General features: G+C 35.5%; 1 protein-coding gene across 2 annotated transcripts in view; it reads right to left on the bottom strand.

Moving 5' to 3' along the window:
* Positions 1 to 21,649, bottom strand: part of LOC148954656 (uncharacterized) — a 60,019-nt gene extending 38,370 nt beyond the window's left edge. The window contains exons 1-2 of one of the 2 annotated variants that reach the window (XM_089087185.1): positions 21,437 to 21,649; positions 936 to 1,067 (exon numbers count right to left, since the gene is read on the bottom strand). In XM_089087185.1, coding sequence (XP_088943311.1) covers positions 936 to 1,067; positions 21,437 to 21,649 — 345 coding nt within the window. The remainder of the gene's footprint in view (positions 1 to 935; positions 1,068 to 21,436) is intronic. The other variant, XM_089087186.1, reaches the window with a different exon arrangement.
* Positions 21,650 to 22,651: the final 1,002 nt, after the last annotated feature.

Below are 22,651 nucleotides of genomic sequence, written 5' to 3' on the forward strand. Positions count from 1 at the left end.
AATATCCGCAATTTGCACAAAATCAAAAAAAATTATGAATTGCCATCGACGGATACTAGCGAACAACTGAGAAATAAAAGAAATTCATTCACTCAAACACAAAACGAACCAGCAATTAGATAAGTTGGAGAAATATGTCATCTGGTTTCGGATTTTAATTATTGCATTTCTTGCTGACACCCTTTGAGACCTAAGGGGTTGTTCACGTGTTTTATTATGACTGGGAAAGTGGTTCAAGGTTTGTTTCAGGGATTACTAAAGTATTGGCTTCTCTTTTGAGAAAACCAAAATATGACTCGTTTATTCTTAAATCACCGGAATCTCTGTTTAAAGCTAGACCTAAATGTTGGTATTTATAAATTTCAACAGCTTCTCTGTAGTGCTGTTTTTTTCTTCGACACTTTCCTTGGATACATTATTTCGTTTCGCGCTGAAGAAGAGAGGCGTTTGTCCTCTCGAAAAATTCGCTTTGTTGTGTTTTTTCAGTATTTTCATTTGGCCTTTAAAAACTCCATTTTGGTCCTTTCTCTTTCTTTATGTTATGTCAGGCTAATGTGGTTTAAGAAATTATCTAAGATTTTTATCGTTATATGTCGCTTTTATGACCATAGTTAGTGCGGTAACTGGTTTTTTATCCATGCGTAATAGTTTTTTTCTTTTTGTTTCTTTTGTTTTTCCACTATTCCGTCTTGTTGTTATGTTTTATGAATGATGGGTATCAAATAAAAAAAAAACAGTTTTTAATTTCAGCTACTATGAGCCGTGATTAGCTCATCACTAGGCTGTAGGTAGTGCTGTGACTACATACAACAGCTACCTACACCTAAATACTTAGAAAGTATTTAGGTGTCGCTGTAACAATGACGAGATGACTAATTAGGATGGAACTGATATATCTTACATCCTATAACTATTTAGTGTCAAAACTAACTTACCTTACAGGCACCTTTAACTTCGTTAGCAATATCAACAGCAAGGAAAGCATGAGATATGAATTGGTTAAAATTTGGACTCCAGAGTCGATTTAGACGAATTAATTTATTCACCTCAACCGGTCTTGGAAATATCTAAAAAAGAAACCATATCAAGATTGGTAATTATTCTTTTGACACCAGCACACCAAGAACAGTGACATCAATTACGAGGGGGGCAGAGGTGCCATTGTCTCAATATTTTTGAACCCCTCAGATTTTGAAAAATACATATTTTATTGAAAAATAGTTTTCTTTGGATTTTCTTTGAAAATATTGGATAAAATTGTTCCCTCCTCCTAGAATTTTAATAAACATTTTGCCCCCCTAATTTTACTGAACTGATGCAGCTGACAAAAAGGGCGTAATCTTAAATTTGCAATTTAATTTAAGCTCATTTACATATCTGCACAAATACTTTCGGTTGAACTATGGCTAGGATCCTTAATCGCTGGTAAGCTTAACCTTTGAAGATACAGAAACCAGTTTATAGGAGTAAAAAACGTGATTTCTTTTCTAGAAGTCAATGCAACACCAAGCTGACGTAATCCATATGATCGTCCCCCACTCTGCTCTATTCAGTGATTTACTCTTCAATCCCTATTAGTTCGAATCTTTTTTTTTTATAGCACTAATTATAATCAAACAGTTCGTGGTAACGAACTGTAAGTAAGGAGCGACCCGGCTCAATGGTAACCGAAACTCTAAAAAACGGAATGTTGATACCAATAGATACATCAAAAGAATCAGATTTTAATTCTGATTTCAAATATATAAGTTTCAGCAAGTTTAATCTTACCCATCAAAAGTTACGCGTCTGAAAAAATTTGGCTGATTTTCGAGAAAAGGGGGAAAGACCCCCTAAAAGTTATAGAAACTTAATGAAAATCACACCATCATATTCAGTGTTTTAGAGAACCCTACTGTAGAGGTTTCAAGCTCCTATCTACAAAAATGTGGAATTTTACATTTTTTGCCAGAAGAAAGAACACGAGTGCGTATTTATTTGTTTTTGTTTTTTTTTCTTTTTCCCAGGGATAATTGTATAGACCCAGTGGTCCGAAAATATTGTAGGAGGGCTCATTGTAACGGAAATTAAAAGTTCTAGTTCCCTTTTTAAGTGACCAAAACAAATGGAGGGCAACTAGGCCCCGTCCCACGCTCAATTTTTTCCCACAGTCACCCGATCAAAATTTTGAGATAGCCATTTTGTTCAGCATAGTCGAAAATCTAATAAATATGTCTTACGATGACTTAATCCCCCACAGTTCCCAGGGGAAGGGCTGCAAGTTATGAACTTTGCCCATTGCTTACATATTGTATTGGTTACTGGGAAGTATACAGACATTTTCAGGAAGAATTTTTTACTGGTAGGGGGGGCTGAAAGGGGGGGTTACTCGGGAGAATCTTTCAGTGGAGGATGTTTCTTTGGGGTAAGGGACATTTCTATGAAGGGGGCGCCGGATTTCCAAGCATTATTTAAAAAACGATCAGAAATTAAATTTAAAAAAAATAAGTTTTTTCAACTGAAAGTAAGAAGCAACATTAGAACTTAAAATGAACAGAAATTATTACGTATATGAGGGGGTTCTCCCCATGTCAATACCTCGCTCTTTACGTTTTTTTTTTAGTGCTTTCCAAAGACCTATCTATTCTAATTAAAAGCCTTTGTGATTAAGGGGTCATTTTTAAAGAATTTAAACAAAATTTGAACTTTAGCTTAAAGAGCAAGGTATTGACTAGGGGGCAAACCCCCTAATATGCGTATTAAAAATATATGAATATTGAAGTTCGTTACGTAAGTTAATTCGTAAGTTACGTATATTTATTGCTAATAAAAACGTTCGTAAATAAAATTCAACAAGTTTCGAGAAAGCCATTTAACCAAATAAAAGTAAAATTAATATGCAAATTTCGTTTTAATTATTCATGCACGGTGAGCCAAAATCAAAATCTGCATTAATTAAAAAACGTTCACAAATGAAATAAAAAAACAAATTTTTTTTAAACTGTAAGTAAGGAACGACGTTAAAACTTAAAACGAACAGAAATTATTCCGTATATGAAAGGGGCTGTCCCCTCCTCAACGCCTCGCTCTTTGCGCTAAAGTTTGACTTTCTAACAACTCAATTTTTTTTAAACAATAAAATTTTGTTTTAATTGCAAGTTTTTTTAATTAACTTTAACGAAATTCACACCATGAGATTCAGTTTATCAACGAACATTATTAAAGAAGCTTCAAACTCCTATTTGCAAAAAGATGGAATTTTGCATTTTTAATTAACTTTAATGAAAATTAGAACATCAAATTCAGCTTATCAGATAATTCGATAAAAAAAGTTTCACGCTCCTAACTGCAAAAAGGTGGAAATTTGCATTTTTTGCTGGAAGAAAGATCACGATGCGTGTTTTTTTTTCAGGGGTGATCGTTTCGACCAGTGGTCATAGAATATTGTGAGAGGGCTCATTCAACCGGAAATTAAAAGTTCTAGTGCCCTTTTTAAGTGACCAAAAAACTGGAGGGCAGCTAGACCCTCTTCATTTTTTTTTAACAAAGTCGCTTGATTGAAATTTTGAGATAGCCTTTTGGTTCAGCCTACTCGAAAAATGTAAAATCTATGTCCCTAAGGATAACTTAACCCCCCACAGTCTCAAGTGGAAGGGTTGCATGTTTTGAACTTTGCCCATTGTTTACATATAATATAGGTTATTGCGAAGTATACAGATGTTTCCCAGGGGGATTTTTTCTGGTAGGGGCGGGGGGAGGGGGGATGGGGGAGTTTTTTTACGTGGGAGGAACTTTCCATAGAGGAATTTTTCATGGGGAAGGGAATTTTTCATGAAGGGGGTGCCGGATTTCCCAGCATTATTTAAAAAACGATCAGAAATTAAATTTAAAAAAAAAATGTTTCTTCAACTGAAAGTAAGGACGAACATGAAAAGCTTTACTAACAGAAATTATTACATATATTAGGGGGTTCTCCCTGTCGTCAATACCTCGCTCTTTACACTAAAGTTTTTCTTAGTCAAACAGTTCGTGGTAACGAACTGTAAGTAAGGAGCGACCCAGCTCAATGGTAACCTAAACTCTAAAAAACGGAATTTCGATTCCAAAAGGTACATCAAAAGAATCAGATTTTAATGCTGATTTCAAATATATAAGTTTCATTAAGTGTAGTTTTACCTATCAAAAGTTACGCGCCTGAGAAAATTTGGCTGACTTTCGAAAAAAGGGGGAAAGACCCCCTAAAATTTATAGAACCTTAATGAAAATCACACCATCATATTCAGCGTATCAGAGAACCCCACTGTACAGTTTTCAAGCTCCTATCTACAAAAATGTGGAATTTTCCATTTTTTGCCAGAAGAAAGATCACGGATGCGTGTTTATTTTATTATTTTTTTTTCCCCAGGGATGATCGAATCGACCCAGTGGTTCTAGAATTTCGCAGGAGGACTCAGTCGAATGAAAATTAAAAGTTCTAAAGTTCTATTTACGTGACCGAAAAAATGAAGAGCAACTAGGCCCCCTCCCACGCTCATTTTTTCCCAAAGTCACCCAATCAAAATTTTGAGATAGCCATTTTGTTCAACATGGTCGAAAATATTATAAATATGACTTTTAGGATGACTTAATCCATCGAAGCCCCCAGGAGGAGGGCTGAAAGTTATGAACTTTACCCAATGTTAACATCTAGTATTGGTTATTGGGACCCGGCTCAATGGTAACCGAAACTCTAGAAAACGGTTATTTTGATACAAATAGATACATCAAAAGAATTGGATGTTAATGCTGATTTCAAATATATAAGTTTCATCATGTTTAATCCTACCCATCAAAAGTTACGCGCCTGAGGAAATTTGGCTGATTTTGGAAAAAAGGGGGAAAGACCCCCTAAAAGTTATAGACCCTTAATGAAAATCACACCATCATATTCCGCGTATCAGAGAACCCTACTGTAGAGGTTTCAAGCTCCTATCTACAAAAATGTGGAATTTTGCATTTTTTGCCAGAAGAAAGATCACGAGTGCGTGTTTATTTTTTTTTTCCCCAGGGGTGATCGTATCGACCCAGTGGTCCTAGAATATCGTGGGAGGGCTCATTGGAATGAAAATTAAAAGTTCTAGTACCCTTTTTAAGTGACCAAAAAAAATGGAGGGCAACTAGGCCCCCTCTCACGTTCATTGTTTTCCCAAAGTCACCTGATCAAAATTTGTAGATAACCATTTTGTTCAGCATGTTCGAAAATATTATAAGTATGTCTTTTAGAATGACTTAATCCCCTGAAGTTCCCGGGAGGAGGGCTGAAAGTTATGAACTTTACCCAATGTTAACATATAGTATTGGTTATTGGGAAGTATACAGTACAGACGTTTTCAGGGGATATTTTTCCTGGTAGTGAGGGGGGGGGGGTCGGGCAGGGACGTACGCAGGGAGGGGGCCTCCGGGCCCGCCCCCCCCCCCCGAAATCTCACGATTTGTTCATCTCACGATTTGTTGAGGAGGGGAAAGCCCCTTTCGTATACGGAATAATTTCTGTTCGTTTTAAGTTTTAATGTCGCTCCTTACTTTCAGTTAAAAAAACTTGTTTTTTTATTTAATCATTGTAAAGAATAGCTATCAAACAGTTCGTGGTAACGAACTGTAAGTAAGGAGCGACCCGGCTCAATAATAACCAAAACTCTAAAAACCGGAATTTTGATACCCATAAATACATGGATAGAATCATATTTTTATGCTGATTTCAAATATATAAGTTTCATTAAGTTTAGTATTCACCATCAACAGTTACGCGCCTGAGAAAATTAGCCTTATTTTCGAAAAAAGGGAAAACACCCCAAAAAGTCATAGAAATTTAATGAAAATCCCACCATCGGATTCAGCCTATCAGAAAACCCTGCTGCGGAAGTTTCAAGCTCCTATCTGCAAAAATGTAGAATTATGTATTTTTTGTCAGAAGAAAGATCACGGATGCGTGTTTATTTGTTTATTTATTTTTTATTTTTTTTTTGTTTGTTTGTTTTTTCCCAGAGGTGATCGTATCGATCCAGTAGTCCTAGAATATCGTAAGAGGGCTCATTTGAACGGAAATTGAAAGTTCTAGTGCCCTTTTCAAGTGACCCAAAAAATTTGGGAGCACCTAGACCCCCTCCCACACTCATTTTCCCCAAAGTCACCCTATCAAAATTTTGAGATAGCCGTTTTGTTCAGCATAATCGAAAAATCTAATAAATATGTCTTTAAGGATGACATAATCCCCCACAGCTCCCGGGGGAAGGGCTGGAAGTTATGAACTTTGCCCATTGTTTACATATAGTATTGGTTAATGGGAAGTATAAAGACGTTTCAGGAGGGATTTTTTTCTGTGTGGGGGCGACGTGTCGGAGGAGGGGGCTACGGGGGAGGATCCTTCCATGGAAGATGTTTCCTTGGGGGAAGGGACAATTCTATGAAGGGATTTCCCAGCATTATTTAAAAAACGATCAGAAATTAAATAAAAAAACTAGTTTTTTCAACTGAAAGTAAAGAGCAACATTAAAACTTAAAACAATCAGAAATTATTACGTATATAGGGGGTTCGCACCCTAGTCAATACCTTGCCCTTTTCGCTAAAGTTTTTTTTTAGTACTTTCAAAAGAGCTATCTATTCTAATTAACCGGCCTTTGTAATTCAGGGGTTTGTGATTCGAACAAAATTCGAACTTTAGCGTAAAGAGCAAGGTATCGAATAGGGGGCAAACTCCCTAATATACGTAAAAAAACATACGAATATAGAAGCTCATTACGTAAGTTAATTCGTAGTTTACATCAGAACAATATTTTGAGAAAGCCATTTAGCCAAAAAAGTAAAATTAATATGCAAATTTTGTTTTAATTTTCATGTATGGTGAGCCAAAATCAAAGCTGCATTAATTCAAAAACGTTCAGAAATTAAATAGAAAATACAACTTTCTTTTAACTGAAAGTAAGGAGCGACATTAAAACTTAAAACGAACAGAAATTATCCCATATATGAAAGGGGCTGTCCCCTCCTCAATACTTCGCTCTTTACGCTAAAGTTCGAATCTGTCACAAAACTTTATTTTTTAAAATAATAAAAACATTTTAGCGTAAAGAGCGAGGTATTGAGAAGGGGACAGCCCCTTTAATATACGAAATAATTTCTGTTCGTTTTAAATTTTAATGTCGCTCCTTACTTTCAGTTAAAAAAACTTGTTTTTTTATTTAGTTAAAGCACGAATGACAGTAAAATTGAATTGGATTTTTAATTGGTTAAGTGAAAAGTTGCACAATCGTATATATCTCCAAAAATTGGCGAAAATCCCCCCCCCGGATATGATCCTGCGTTATAATTTTCATTACTGCATGTGGATTTAAGTATCAAGAGAATTACATGCCAGAATGCTCTCATTTTCTGATAATTTCAAAATTATTTCAAAATTACTCAAAATTTTCAAAATTACTTTTAGTTATTTCAAAATTATGAAGTTTTTAGGGCAATACCGCATTATTCGTATGTTGCCACGTTGAGCTATGAAAATTAATAAACAAAGCTAATTAGTTAAATTTGACGATTTTTGTCCGTAAATTGACGTGACGATTTTTAGTCCAAAATTCAAAATTGTTGAGGCTTCCAAAAACCCTAGATTGTTAAGCCTTTCAGGAATGAATTTAAATATATATTTTAAGCTGTCAATTCAAATTCGTTTATTATCTTCAATAACCTTGGTTATCATGATGATTTCTATGTTGTTGTTATTTTTATTGTGAGACATAAAAACACATAGCTCAAAATAAAAATTATTTTCAGTAAAGCCCAACTTATGTTCTGGTCTTTACAAGGGATAGGGGGTTTAGCCTTTGTCCTCTTTGTGGTAATTTCTGTTCGTTTTAAGTGGGATTTGGTTATTTATTGTAATTTCTAAGTTTTAATCTATTTATGTATAGTGATTTATGATCATTTTACGCCTTAGTTAGGGTTTGACTATATCTAAGATTGTCTTTGGTTTAACGTAGCTCTTTACTTTTCTTTGTAAAACTTCTTTTGTAGAAATACTATTTTTTAAATTAATCACATAGAAAGTCCTAGCGGTATATTAGTATTTATTATCTTTGAGGAGTTCAAGATAAAAATTCGATTATGTATGAACGATTTGAAATATATAGAGGCTAAAAAATATGAAGGACATTAAAAAAAAATTAAGTGTATATTTAAAAGTTTACTGAAGTTCGTTTCAGTATAATTGTAAATTTTTGCGGTAATGCTGCAAAGAATTTTGAACTTCTTATAAGAAATTTTACTTTTTTTTTATTTTTGCTTCTTAGACTTCATGATTTGATCATTAAAAGAATCATATCATTACGAAGAATACAAGGTTAAACAAGAAAATTCTCTAAATTCAGGGCGCAGTGGCATCCCACAGCCCCAAGCCATTGACTAATTCATGCACATCTTGACGGGATGGGGTAATTTAAACTCTAACTGTGAAGACTTCGGTAAATTTGCAGTGGGCCATATAATTTAGCTAGGATGAAAGTAAAACATCCTTTGATGCCTTTTTTATGTTCTTTCATAATTCAATAATCTGGAATATATATGTTTGAGCTGGACACTCCCCCCACAGTCTTCAGGGCAACGGTTATAAGTTATGCCCTGGGGGCATATATGTTTCTTATTGAAGTAATGCTTGTATAAACTTCAGAGGCCTCATTTGATTGGAAATTGAAAGTCCTAGTTCACTTTTTAAGCGTCAAAAGATATTGGAGGGTAACCAGCTCCCCCCCAAACCCGTTTTTCCCAAATGCATCCGATAACAATTTTGAGATAGCTATTTTGTTAAAAATAGTTCAAGGATCATATAACGAAAATTCCGGTGTCAACACAATCCCCAGGGCCCAGAGGCAGGCGTTGTAAGTTATGCCCTGGGGGCATATATGGTTCTTATGGAAAGGATGCTCGTATAAATTACAAGTAGGGCTCATTTGATTGGAAACTGAAAGTTCTAGTTCGCCTTTTAAGAGTCAAAAGAGATTGAAGGACACATACCCACCCCCCTCCACGCCGTTTTTTAACCCATCTGATGAGAACCTTGAGATAGCCATTTTTAAAAAAATAGTTCAAAGACCATATAACGAAAACCCCGGGGTCAACACAGCCCCCCCCCAGGGCCCGAAGGCAGGCGCTGTAAGTTATGCCCTGGGGGAATATATGGTTCTTATGGAAGGGATGCTCGTAAAAACTTCTGAGGGCTAATTTGATTGGAAATTGAAACTTCTAGTTCAGTTTTTGAGATTCAAGAGTTTGGAGGGCAACTAGCCCCTCCCCCACGCCCCTTTTTTCCGAATACATCTGATAAAAATTTTGAGAGAGCCGTTAGGTTGAGAATATCTCATAAGTAAGATAACAAAACTCCGGTGTCGAAACAACCCCCCAGGGCTTAAGAGCATTCGTTGCAAGTTAGGCCCTAGGGCGTATATGGTGCTTGCTAAAGCGATGCTTGTATAAAATTCAGAGAAGGCTCATTTTATTGGAAATCGAAAGTTCGAGTTCACTTTTTAATAGTCAAGAGATCCGAGGGCAACACGCCCCCCCCCCCCACACACGCCTTCTTTTTCCAAACCCATCTGATGAAAATTTTAAGATAGACATTTTGTTTAAGAAGAAAATAGTTCAAAGGTCGGATAAGAAAAACTCTGGAGTCAAAACAACCCCCAAGGGCCCGGGAGAAGGCGTTCTAAGTTATGCCCTAAGGGCATGTATTGTTCTTATGAAAGGGATGCTCGTATAAACTTCATAGAGGGCTCATTTGATTGGAAATTTAAAGTTCTAGTTCACTTTTTAAGAGTCAAGAGATTTAAGGCCAACTAGCCCCCCCCCCATGCCCTTTTTCCCCAAACCCATCCACTGGAAATTTTGAGATAGCCAGTGTTTTAAAACTTATTAAAAAAATCGATAACAAAAACTCTGGTGTCAACACAGCTCCCCAGGGCCCAGGGTGTAGGCGTTATAACTGTTGTCCTGGGGGAGTGTATGGTTCTTATGAAAGGGATGATCGTACAAACTTCAGAGAGGGCTCATTTGATTGGAAATTGAAAGTTCTAGTTCACTTTTTAAGAGTCAAAAGATATCCGAGGGAAACTAGCCCCCCCCCACACACCCTTTTTTCCCCAAGCCTATCCGATAAAATTTTTAAAATAGCCATTCCATTAGAAATAATTCAAAGGCCAGATAAGAAAAACTTCTGTGTCGACGCAACCCCCCATGAACCGGAGGCAGGGGTTGTAAGTAATGCTCTGGGGGCATATATCGTTTTTATGGAAGGGATGCTTGTATAAACTTCTGAGAGGGTTCATTTGATCGGAAATTGAAAGTTATCGTTCACTTTTTAAGACTCGAAAGAGATGAAAGGGCAACTAGCCCCTCCACGCTTTAAATATATCAGATAAAAATTTTGAGATAGACATTTTGTTAAAAATAGTTTTGTTAAAAAAAAATTTAAAATAGCCATTTCATTAAAAATAACTCAAAGGTTAGATAACAAAAACTCCAGTGTCAACAGAGCCCCAAGGGCCCGAGGGTAGGCGTTATAAGTTATGCGCTGGGGGCATATATGGTTGTTATGGAAGGGTTGCTCGTATAAACTTCATAGAGGGCTCATTTGATTGAAAATTGAAAGTTGTAATTCACTTTTTAAGAGTAAAGTGATCGGAGTGCAGCTAACCTCCCCCCACACTCCATTTATCTTTTTCTCAGACGCACTTCATATAGAAGGGGTGGTCGGATAAACTTCAAAGCGGGCTCATTTCAAAGGGGGCAAACTTTTTTCACTTTGATACCAGGTTTAATACTTTGATGAATATTTGATTTATTTTTTTTAAGTTTGATTTTGGAATAAGGAATTTTTAAAAACATGAACCTTTTTGCAATCAAAAACGAACAAAAATTAATTAAAAAAAAAACTTTCCGAAAAATCAGTTTTTAAAAAAAAATTAAAGGCCATTTTAAACTTAAACTCATAAGATACAAATACCTGTTAATATTCAAACTCAAAACGGCCAGAAATTACTATTAAAGAAGAAATGAAACCCAAAACGAACAGAAATTAGATAAACAATCATAGGAAAAAACATACACCAAGTAATAATATAAATGAATAAATAAATCTTAAAGCGAGTAATGCTTAGGTTTAATATGAAAATCAAGCTTAAAACGAAAAAAAAATATTTTTCTACTGAAGTATAAACGAAACTCAAAACGAACAGAAATTAAATAAACAATAAATTCAAACAAATATACATTAGATATTAATGTAGATGAATAATTAAACATTAAACCGAGTAAAACTTTAATTGAATATGTAAATCAAGCTTGAAACGAACAAAAATCACTACAAACAAGAGTTTGGGTATCGCCTCCTTCTCTCACTGTAAAAGTCTAAAACCTACTGCGTCTTTGACCCTTTACTGAAAAGTATATGCGTCTTGAACAGTCTTGGAAAGTATAAACAACGTCAAATTGAATATTTGATATATAATGATATTAGTTGTTGAAAGATTCATCAGTTCAAGAATTTATTTCACTCTAATTTTATTTTGTTTTCAATGCTGTAAGAACCGGAAAAGAAAATATTTGTAATGTAATTTGTTTTCAGTGAAGCGCCAATGACGCAGTAGGCTTTTGGTTTTCATTTACAAAAAAGGAAGGGGGAAGTATCCAAACTTGTTTGTACTGAAACTATATTCGTCTTGAACAACTTTAGAAAGAACTAATAAATTAAACTGAATATTTGATGTATAATGATATTAATTGTTGAAAGCTCATCAGTTCAAAATTCTATTATAATTTTAATGTTAATTTCAATATTAAGTACAAAAGAAAATATTATTAATAGAATTGGTTTTCAGTAAAGGCGATACCCAAACTGTTGTTTGTAGTGATTTTTGTTCATTTCAAACTTGATTTGCAAATTCAATTTAAGTTTGACACGTTTTAAGATTTATTTATTCATTTACATTAATATCTATTGTATGTTTGTTTGCATTGATTGTTTATTTAATTTCTGTTTGTTTTAAGTTTCATTTATAATTCAATAGGAAAATGTATTTTTTTGTTTTAAGCTTGATTTTCATATTCAATCTAAGCATCACTTTCTTTAAGATCCATTTATTTAATTATGTTATTACTTGTTGTATGTTTTTTCCTATGATTGTTTATTTAATTTCTGTTCGTTTTGAGTTTCATTTATTCTTTAGTAGTAATTTCTGGTCGTTTTTGAGTTTGAATTTTAACATGTATTAGTTTATCCTGAGCTCAACTTTAAAATGACCTTTACTGTTTTTGATAAAACTTATTTTTCGTAAAGTTTTTTTTTATTAATTATATTAAAAGACGATCATTAGAAAAACTAACCATTGCATATATAGGACTTAGTTTACTGCTGATTATAAAAGATCGGTGTAGTTCATAATAATGAGTGCTCATGGCTGTAGAGATAAATGAAACTGAGTCAAGAAAAAAACGTCGCATATTTAAAACTAAAATATTTTTCCATATTTTAGTGCAAATTATTAAAAGACGAAAACGGCCCATAGTAACAAAAAGCCACTGGAACTGTTTGCAATTTCAATATAAGGAGAGATAAAGATAATATAAGATATTATGTAAACTGAAAAAAAACATGCAAATTATTGCAATTCAGAACAAACTCTAGCACATAGTAACTTGAAGTTAAAGGTTCATCAAAATATAGATTAGTACATTTTACATCATAAATTGTTAAAACATGCGATTATGACGTCCTTCATCATCTTGGATACGAAAATATAGTTTTTAAGACAAAAAAGCTATGATCTTATTGTGATAAATTTTGAAAAGTTGAAAAACACGTTTTGAATAAAAACTGCCTAATGAGAATCCGGGCTGCAGCGGTAGCTAGTAACCTAGTAAGAGACGATCACGTCCAATGCTAAGAAATATAATAACCCGCAATTACTAAAAAAGAGTCAGAAAGAGTCAAAACAAAAAGTACACCATTAGAACCGCCTTGTCCGATACCCATATAGAGAAAATTTACCGTCCCTTGGCTTGAATAACAAGGCTAGGTAGCAGCTACTTTGATATTCTGCATAAACGACATCTTTTTTTTCCACAAATAGATTGGCACTGGTACATTGTTAAAGGAAACTGATGGGTTAAAAACCTTTTGTAATTAAAACAAATTATTTTTTAAACAGAATCAATTTTTCCGCTAAAAACTGCATTTTTGTGGCTAATCTTGATGAATGACGTCATAATCTTAGGTTTTTAATCATCATAATAGAGCTGTTTAATGACTCATTTTAAAGGAAATTGCTGTGTACAGAAACCTTTTGTAATTAACAAAAATAATTTTTAATGTAAAATAAATTTTTATGAAAAACTGTATTTTAGTATTATATTAAATTATAGTAAAGAACGAACTCAAGCCCATAGTAACTGATATGTTAAAATTATATTAAAGAACGGGCTCTAGCCCTTAGTGACTGAAAGTTTGATCAGATATTTAAAAGAAGAAATGGCAATTGCAAACCAGCATGAAAGAACAGATTCACAAGCCAAAGTAGCACCAATGCAGAGGTTAAAAGCAGCAGAAATACATATCACTAAGGAATATCCCTAATCCCCTGCCTCCTCTCGAAATGGTTTCTCATGTCATCATGGTTGCAGCATCTCGTGCAACCTAGTAAAGAACGAATTCTTTACTTCCCAATATCAAATACTATACGTAAACTTTGGGCAAATTTCATTTTAGTAAAGAACGATCGTCCTATAGTGACAAAAACGATGACCAAAACTCCTAAAATAGTGTCAGATAGAAACATCAAGTACACCATTAGAGCCGCCTTGTCCGAAAACCCAATAGAGGAAACCTACAGTCCCTTGGCTTGAACAACAAGTCATAATAAGGAACGAGTTCTACCCCATAATGAAATATATATGAAGTCTATAAACAAGAACAATCATGTTTAATCATGGTTGCAGCTGCAGCTTCAACCTAGTAAAGAGCGAACCGCAGCCCATAGTAACCAACAATTAAGAAACGCGTTTTGAAAAGAACTGCCTAGTGAAAAAAAAATGCCATCTGACACTGACTCAGGAATGATAATTACTATTTCGGTTCGTCTTAAAAGTAAAAGTTTCTTTCCCCCAATTTCTTCAACAACTACATTATTGAGCCTCAAGACAGCTGTCCTTCATCATGCATTATCAGTTCCATTGCCATCTCCCTAGTATGCTATGCTGATGACACGCTGAATCTCAGCCGGACGCTTAACCGCCTTTCAGAAATATTCTCATGTGTGCAGTCCAATTACGAGAAAGTCGGTCTGAGATTTAACTCCCAAAAGTCGAAAGTCTTGCTTTACAATTGGAAGAATGACCCTCCTACTAATATCACACTATGTGATTGCTCAGTAAAACCATTTGATAAAATAGTATATCTGGGGCTGCCAATAGGTACCTCATTACAGCATACCCGCTCCCTCATGATCTCACATCTTGAACGGCGAATTTCCAGCTCCTATGCTTTGATCGTTAAATCCACTCTGAGATTTAACCGTCCACTACTGGCAAGTATTTACAACGCTACCGCTCTGCCAAATATATTATATTTGACCCCTTTGTAGAAAATATTGGCAAACCGTGAAAAGTCTAAAATCCGCTCTTTATTTTTCCGTCTTGCCAAGTACCAACTAAAATTGCCACCTTGGACAAAAAATAGTTTTCCGATTAGTCACTACAGCCTAGCAGACCCAAATCTAGCTATTGAGACACTTATTAGCCGGCAAAAAACAAAACATGCAATTCTACAGCACGAGTGGGCAAGTTTGCTTCTTTAGTTTTCCCTCTTGTTTCCCTTTTATTTTTTTTCTTCTTTCAGAAGTTGTTGTCCTTGTTGCTATTTTCGAAGAAGTTGTTGTTTCTGTTGTAATCTTTGAGTATGTTATCTTTCTGTTTCCTCTTTTCGTACTATTTTGTATACTATTTAAGTTGTTGCTTTTGTTGTTATTCTTTAGTGTATTTTCTTTTTGTTTCCTCTTTTCGCGTTTTTGCATACTCTGTCATTGTAAATTTATTGTATGCGACGGGTTTTCAATATATTATTATTATTATTATTATTGCGAAAAGAAATTCATGGGGATTTCGAAAAAAATCTGAAACCCCTCAAAAATGGCGTCAGATAGAAATGAAAAGTACACCATTGGAATCAGCATGGTCGAAAACCGTAGACAGGGAAATTACAGTCCCCCTCCTTGAACAACAAAGAAAATCGCTTGTTTTTTGCATCGGTGGCACTGATCTGTTTCCCTTTTTTTCCTTTTTTTTCCACGGCTAGTGGTTTACCAGAACATCATAGAGAGATGCTTAATGACTTATTAGAAAGCTGTTCCTCACATTTACGTGCTTTCTATAAATTCCGCCATTTGCAAGTGCCATATGGCACTAAAAATGGCACATTATGTGCCATTTCTCAAAGTGTGGGGCTAGCGGGCTACAAAAACATCGTAGACAGATGTTTCATAGCTTATATAAAAGTTATTTCTTATATCTACGTTTTATTTATGAATTCTACCACCTGCAACTGCCAAAAGACACTATTGAAAATGGCACTATTGATGCCATGCCTTAAGTGAAAATGCTAGAGGCTAATGGGCTGCCAGAGCTTCTTAGACATGTTTAATGGTGACTTGAAAGCAACTGCTCACATCTACGTGATTTTAATCAGTTTTGCCATCCTTGTGCCAAATAGCCCAAATAATGGTACCTTTTGTGCCACTTCTTAAGTTGAAAAGCTTCGAAGTATAAGACGGTACCATTGTAATTATTATGATCCAAAACCCTTAATTGGAGATTTACAAGGGACTCTCACCGTATACTCCCCTCCCAGCCCCCTTAGTAAGTCTCATTAGTCCGTTGGAAGAATCCACCATGAATTTTTTAAGACGGTCAGAACCAAAAGTCAAAAAACATGTTTAGGAAAAAACTGCCTGGTGGAAACGAATTGCCATCCAACACTAATTTAGGAATGGTAACTATTATTTTAGTTCGCCTTAAAAGTAAAAGTTTATTGCGAAAAGAAATTTATGGTGATTTCGAAAAGCGTGAAACCCCTCGAAAATGGCGTCAGATCGAAATGAAAAGTATACCATTAAAATCAGCATGGTCAAGGAAAATTACTTTTTTGAATTGGTAGCACTGATCTTTCTCCCTTTTTTGTTCTTCTTTTATTTTCCAGGCCTAGTGGGTTACCAGAACATCATAGAGATACTTAATGGCTTCATTATAAGCTATTCATCACATCTACGTGCTTTTTATAAATTCCGCTATCTGCAAGTGCCACATGGCATTAAAATTGACACTTTTTGCGCCATTTCCCAAGGGCTTGGGCTATCGGGCTACCAGAACATCGTAGACTGATATTTAATAGCTAACATTGTTCATGTCTACGTTCTTCCTATAAATACCCCCCTCTGCAAGTGTGAAATGGCACTTTTGGTGGCATGTCTAAAGTGCAAAAGCTGGAGCCCGTGGGCTATGAGAACTTTTCAGAGAGGTGTTTAATGGCTCATTTTAAAGTTATTACTCATATCTACGAGCTTTTATCAATTCTACCATCGGTAAGTGCTATATAGCACTAAAACAGCACTTTTGGTGCCACTTCTTAAGTGGAAAAACTTGGAAGCATAAAACGGTACCATTGTAATAATTATGTTCCAAAATCTTCACTGGAGGTTTACAAGAAGCCCTCCTGTTTACCCCTCCCCCTTCCCATCCCCTCGTCTACTCACCAGGTAGCTACTGCAATATTATAAGGCTACCATACCATCGTAGAGATGTTTAATCATGGTTGCAGCGACAGTTGCAACCTAGTAAACAGCGAACCACAGCCCATAGTAATCAAAAGTTGAAAAATGTTTTTTCAACATAATTGGCTTGTGAGAAAAAAGTTCCTTCTGAAATTGAATCAGGAATAGTAACTATTGTTTCTGTTGATCTTAGAAGCAAAAGATTATTGCAAAAAGAAATTAATGGTGATTTCTAAAAAGAGCCTGAGAGCCTGAAAATGGGGCCAAATCGAAATAAAAAGTGAACTATTGGAATCAGCATGGTCCAAAACCCTTTGTAGGATAATTACAGTCCCCCACCTTGAACACCAAGGAAAATGACTTTTGCATCGGTAGCATTGATTGGTCTCCCTTTTTTTTCTTTTTTTTTCTAGAAGGGCTAGGGGGTGGCCAGAGCATCATAGAGAGGTGTGTAATAGCTCATTCGAAAAGGAACTAAACTTGTAAGTGCTCTTTTTAAGTGACCAAAAAGATTGGAGGGCAAATAGCCCCCCTCCCTACAGGCCCCCTCCCCCACAACTAGTCCTATAAAATTTTGAGATAGCCATTTTGTTTAACATAGTTCAAAGGTCTAATATATATGGTTTTGAGGGTGATATGGCCCTCTATAGTCCCTGGAGAAGGGCTGTATGTGACATCTGGCGTATCGATATCGTGCGTATTGGTATCGTGCGTATTGGTATCGCATGTATCGTATCGGGAATATCGGTATTCGCTGTTGTTTTTTTTCATTCATTTTCTAGGCTCATTTTTTAAAGCATGTCCCGGCAAGGTATCATGGTTGCAGCGGTAGCTGCAACCTAGCAAAGAGCGAACCACAGCCCATAGTAACCAAAAATTAAACACCGCGTTTTCTTAAAAAAAACTACCTAGCGAAAAAATTCCCATCTGTCATTGACTCAGGAACGTTAACTATTATTTTGGTTCGTCTTAAAAGTAAAAGTTTATTGCGAAAAGAATCTTATGGTGATTTCGAAAAAAGCCTCACACCCCTCGAAAATGGCGTCAGATCAAAATGACAAGTGTTGGAATCAACATGTTCCAAACCTTGTACAGAGAAGTTACAGTCCCCCTCCCTGAACAACAAAGAAAATCAGGATTTTTTTTTCAACAGGTCTAGCAGGCTACCAAAACATCATAAAGAGATTCTTAATGAATCCTGATTCAGTGTCAGAAAAAATACCGAGAATTTTTTCTCACTAGACAGTTTTTTTTGAAAACACATTTTTCAACTTTTGATTACTATGGGCTGGGAAAGAACTTTTGATTACTATGGGCAGGAATTGAACGCATGATAATCTAATTTGAAATCCAGGGCTGTACTAACAGAAGCACGCCTCTAATAATCTAATCTAATATATTGGTGTTTTTTAAGGATTTTATTAGCGTAGCTTATTAAGGGAAGAGGAGGAACATATGGGAGGTATTCTTGCAAACCCCCAGTTAAGAATTTTGGACCATAATTATTACAATGGTACCGTTTTATACTTCCAAGATTTCCCACTTAAGAAGTGGCACCGAAAGTGTTTTTTTTCAGTGCTATATCTTACTTACGAATGGTAGAATTAGTAGAAAGCACATAGTTATGAGCAAAAGTTTTCAAATGAACCATTAAACATCACCCTAAAAAGTTCTGGTAGCCCACTAGCCCTAGCTTTTCCATTTGAGACATGGCATCAAAAGTGCCGTTTTTAGTGCCATTTGATTCTTGCATATGGCGGAATTTATAGAAAGAACGTAGATATGAGCAATACTTTTTATATGAGCTATCTCAAATCTATCTACGATGTTCTGGTAGCCCGCTAGTCCCACCCCTTGAGAAACAGCATAAGAAGTGCCAGTTTCGTGTCATATGGCCCTTGTATATGGCGGAATTTATATAAATCATGTACATATGAGAAATAGCTTTTAAATGAGCTCTTAAACATCTTTCTATAATGCTCTAGTAACCCGCTAGGCCTGGAAAAAAAGAAGAAAAGATACACCATTTTAACGTTTTTTAAACTTTTAGTTACTATGGGCGGTGATTCGCTCTTTTCTAGGTTGCAGCTAATGCTTCAACCATCACACAGTGTTCACTGCAAATTCTCCGAAGAAACTAGATAACATAGAAATCTGTGAAATCTAATAGATGGTAGAATTTGTATAAACCTAGTAAATATAAGCAATAGCTTTTAATTGAGCCATTAAACATCTATCAATGATAGTGTGGTAGACTGCTAATGTTTCAGTAGCTGACTGGTGAGCAGACGATTTATGAAGCTTACTAAGGGGGCTGGGAGGGGGAGTGTACGAGAGGGGTTCTCATAAACCTCCAGTTAAGGATTCTGGCACTTAGCTGTTACAATAGTACCTGTTTTGTACTTCAGAGCTTTCCACTTAAGAAGTGGCACCAAAAGTGTTGTTTTTACTGCTATATCGCACTTATGAATGGTAGAAATGATAAACATTACGTAGATATGAGCCATAGCTTTAAAATTAGTCATTAAACGTCACTCTAAAAAGTTCTGGAGCCCAATATCCCCAGCTTTTCCACTTGAGACATGGCACCAAAATTGTTGTTCTTAGTGCCATTTGGAACTTGCAGATGGTGGAATTTATAGAAAGAATGTAGATATGAGCAATACCTTTTATGTGAGCTATAACAAATCTGTCTATGATGTTCTGGTAGCCTGCTAGCGCCACCCCTTGAGAAATGGCACAAAGTGCCATTTTAGTGCCTTATGGCACTTGCAGATGGCGAAATTTATAAAAATCATGTAGGTACGAGAAATAGCTTTTGAAGAAGCCATTAAGCATCTATCTATGATGTTCTGGTTACCCGCTAGTCCTGCTGAAAAAAAGAAGAAAAAACAGGAGACTAGGCCAGTGCTACCAATGCAAAAAAGTGATTTTCCTTGTTGTTCAAGGAGGGGGCCTGTAATTTCCTTGTTTTCAGTTTTTGACCATGCTGATTCCAACGGTACAATTTTGATTTTGATCTGATGCCATTTTCAAGGGGTGACGCTTTTTTTGAAATCCCCGTAAATTTCTTTTCGCAATAAACTTTTACTTTTAATACGAACCGAAATAATAGTTACAATTCCCGAATCAGTGTCCGATGGCAATTTTTTTTCACAAGGCCGTTGTTTTAAAACGCGTTTTTTAACTTTTAGTCACTATGGGCTGTGGGTTGCTCTTTACTAGGTTTCAGCTACTACTGCAACCATGATTTCAGTTTATCAATCTGCTTAAATTTTATATTCCATTGGGCAGAAAAATTAACCTTTAGGATAAGTTTTCTAATCTACTCACTGTGAGATAGCGGTAAATTTCTAGTTTAGCTACTTTTCACTATCTTGGAAAAGGGTTGCATTAGGAAAATGAAACCCTCAGTAATGAATCCAGGGCCAAGAACATACTCTGGAAATTGCCAAACTTCCATGTTAACCCTCTTCTGATTTCTAGGTCTTAGAAATTTCCCTACTAGCTAAGAAATAGATATACGCGTCCCTTTAGAATCACATTCCAAACCCAAATAATGCTTAACACTCATTTGCGTTGGAAATGACCAATACCCCCATCGATACCCCTAATGTGTAAGTTTACACCCTGAGCTGTATAAATGCAATAATTTTTCTATTACTTAACAAACTATTAAATCAATTTGTAGAAAAGAATGATTTACGGAGAATTAGCTACTTTTATCTACCTTGGAAAGGGGTTAGGTTAGGAAAATGAAACTTTCAGGGATGGGTCTACAGGCTAAAGTTTGTCCCGGAAAGATATTTTGAAGCACCTAGCCTACCTCCACTCCTTCTCCCTCTAGAGGGTCCTGAAATTTGCCTATATGACAGGCCTATACCTATTGGAAGTTTGACAAAACAACATTTTACCTTAATTTTCAGTTATCAGATTCTTTTTCTCTGGCTTTAGTTCTAAAAATGCAATTCCTGTTATTTGAGAAGAATTTTAAGAAATATCAAAAGTCATCAAAGGTCAGGACCCTCTAGAGGGAGGAGTGGAGGTAGATACTTCAAAATACCTTCCCGGGACATACTTTAGCCTGTAAACCCATCCCTGAAAGTTTCGTTTTCCTAAACCTAACCCCTTTCCAAGATAGCCAAAAGTAGCTAAAGTGGAATTTTACCATTTCTAATTCTAAATTTATGTCTCTTTTTTTAGCTACATCATTAATGAGTTAATTCGAAAATGTACCTATTTAGTGCATAAATACAACTCAGGGTTTAAATTTGCATATTGGTGGAGGGGGTGTCAAAGCTCATCTCTGAAGCAAATGAATATTATGATTGGTTTCAGGATATAATTCTGATTCAAAGAGTAGCCTATATCTCTTTCTTAGCTACCTCATTTGTGAGTTAGCTACCTCATTTGTGAGTTAATCGCAAAAATTTACTCTATAGGCACTTTTGACTCAGATCTGTCTTTCGCTTACTGTTTTGATTAAGCAAAAACGAAAATTTCAACAAGATGCCAGACCAAAGCCGTAACGTCTTAACAGATTGACTAGCCGAAAAACGGGACTTATCAGTGGGTACAAACCACTTTGCTCACGGAGTAAACAAAAAAGAAAACTTACAGGTTTTGCTGCATCTGTTGCTGCCTGTTCCCAAGTTTGGCGTGTTTTCACCAGGGCACCAGGAAACCAGAGGCCTTTATTTTCATCATCAACAAGCAAATATGTTTCATCTCCTGTGCACCTGATTAGCACCGAGACATGATCACCAGGTTGGTTATATTCCCCAACTTGTCCAAATGACGATTTCCTTCTTCTTTTAGGCGCCATTTTCATTCAGTTATATCAATATTCCGACTAACCCTCTCATGCTTATTTAGCACAAAACTTATACGTTGATACAACGTTAATATCATATTTGTTCAGAGCAAGTCTGGTAATTAATAAGTTTGAAAACATTATTTAATTTATCCTCCAACGCAAGAACAGCATGTAGTCTACAACAACAAACGTAGGGGGAGGGGTGTTCCCACCTAAAATTCCCCCTCCAAAAACAGAATGAAGCTTAAAAATGCGTTATAATGGCCCTAGAAAAACCTGGGTACGCGCACCAAGGCTAAGGTATAAAATTCTCTGGAAAGAGGGAGAAGCGGAGCAGTCCCTGTGGAATAGACCTTTTCATCTACCAAATCAGAAAAAAATAGGGGCATTTACAAAATATGAGGGGTATTTCAGGCCCCACTAAAATTTGTTTTTCCTAGGGGTGATCGTATCGAACTGAAAAATATAAATGTTTTTACTTTTACAATTTTAATAAATTAAATAATGTTAAAATTTTGATTACTAAATATCAGTATATGCATATTAAGCTGACAATGCACATTCATTTGTATTTTTTTCAGTAAAGTGCAAATTACGTTCTGGCCTTGGGAAGGCGTAGGGGTTTTGAGCCCTACTCATGTTAGTTTATGCTCGTTTTGAGTTTGCTCGGTTATTTATCGCAATTTTTGCTCGCTTTGGGTTTCATTTATTTATCGATGCTGATTTGTGGTAGTTTCACGCTTGGTAGATTATTTGATTTTATTTCTGCTTATTTTGGTTTAATGGAGTTCTTTACTTTTCTCTGTAAAACTTGTTTTGTGGAAAAAGTTTTTTAATTAATTTCTGTTCGTTTTATATTGACATAGTCTTTTCAGGGAAAAAGCAAATAATTCTTTAAATCTTTTCGTTTTATTAAGACTGTATAGTTTGGTCTGCTATTTGTATGCTGGAGAAAGATTTTCAGCAATTTTTAACGACATACACCCTTTTAAAAATCTGGACACAAATAGTAGTGTT

This window comes from Artemia sp. Qi Xiang Cuo, chromosome 3 (assembly GCF_049724085.1).
Source record: "Artemia sp. Qi Xiang Cuo chromosome 3, ASM4972408v1, whole genome shotgun sequence".
Classification (NCBI taxonomy): Eukaryota; Metazoa; Arthropoda; class Branchiopoda; order Anostraca; family Artemiidae; genus Artemia; species Artemia sp. Qi Xiang Cuo.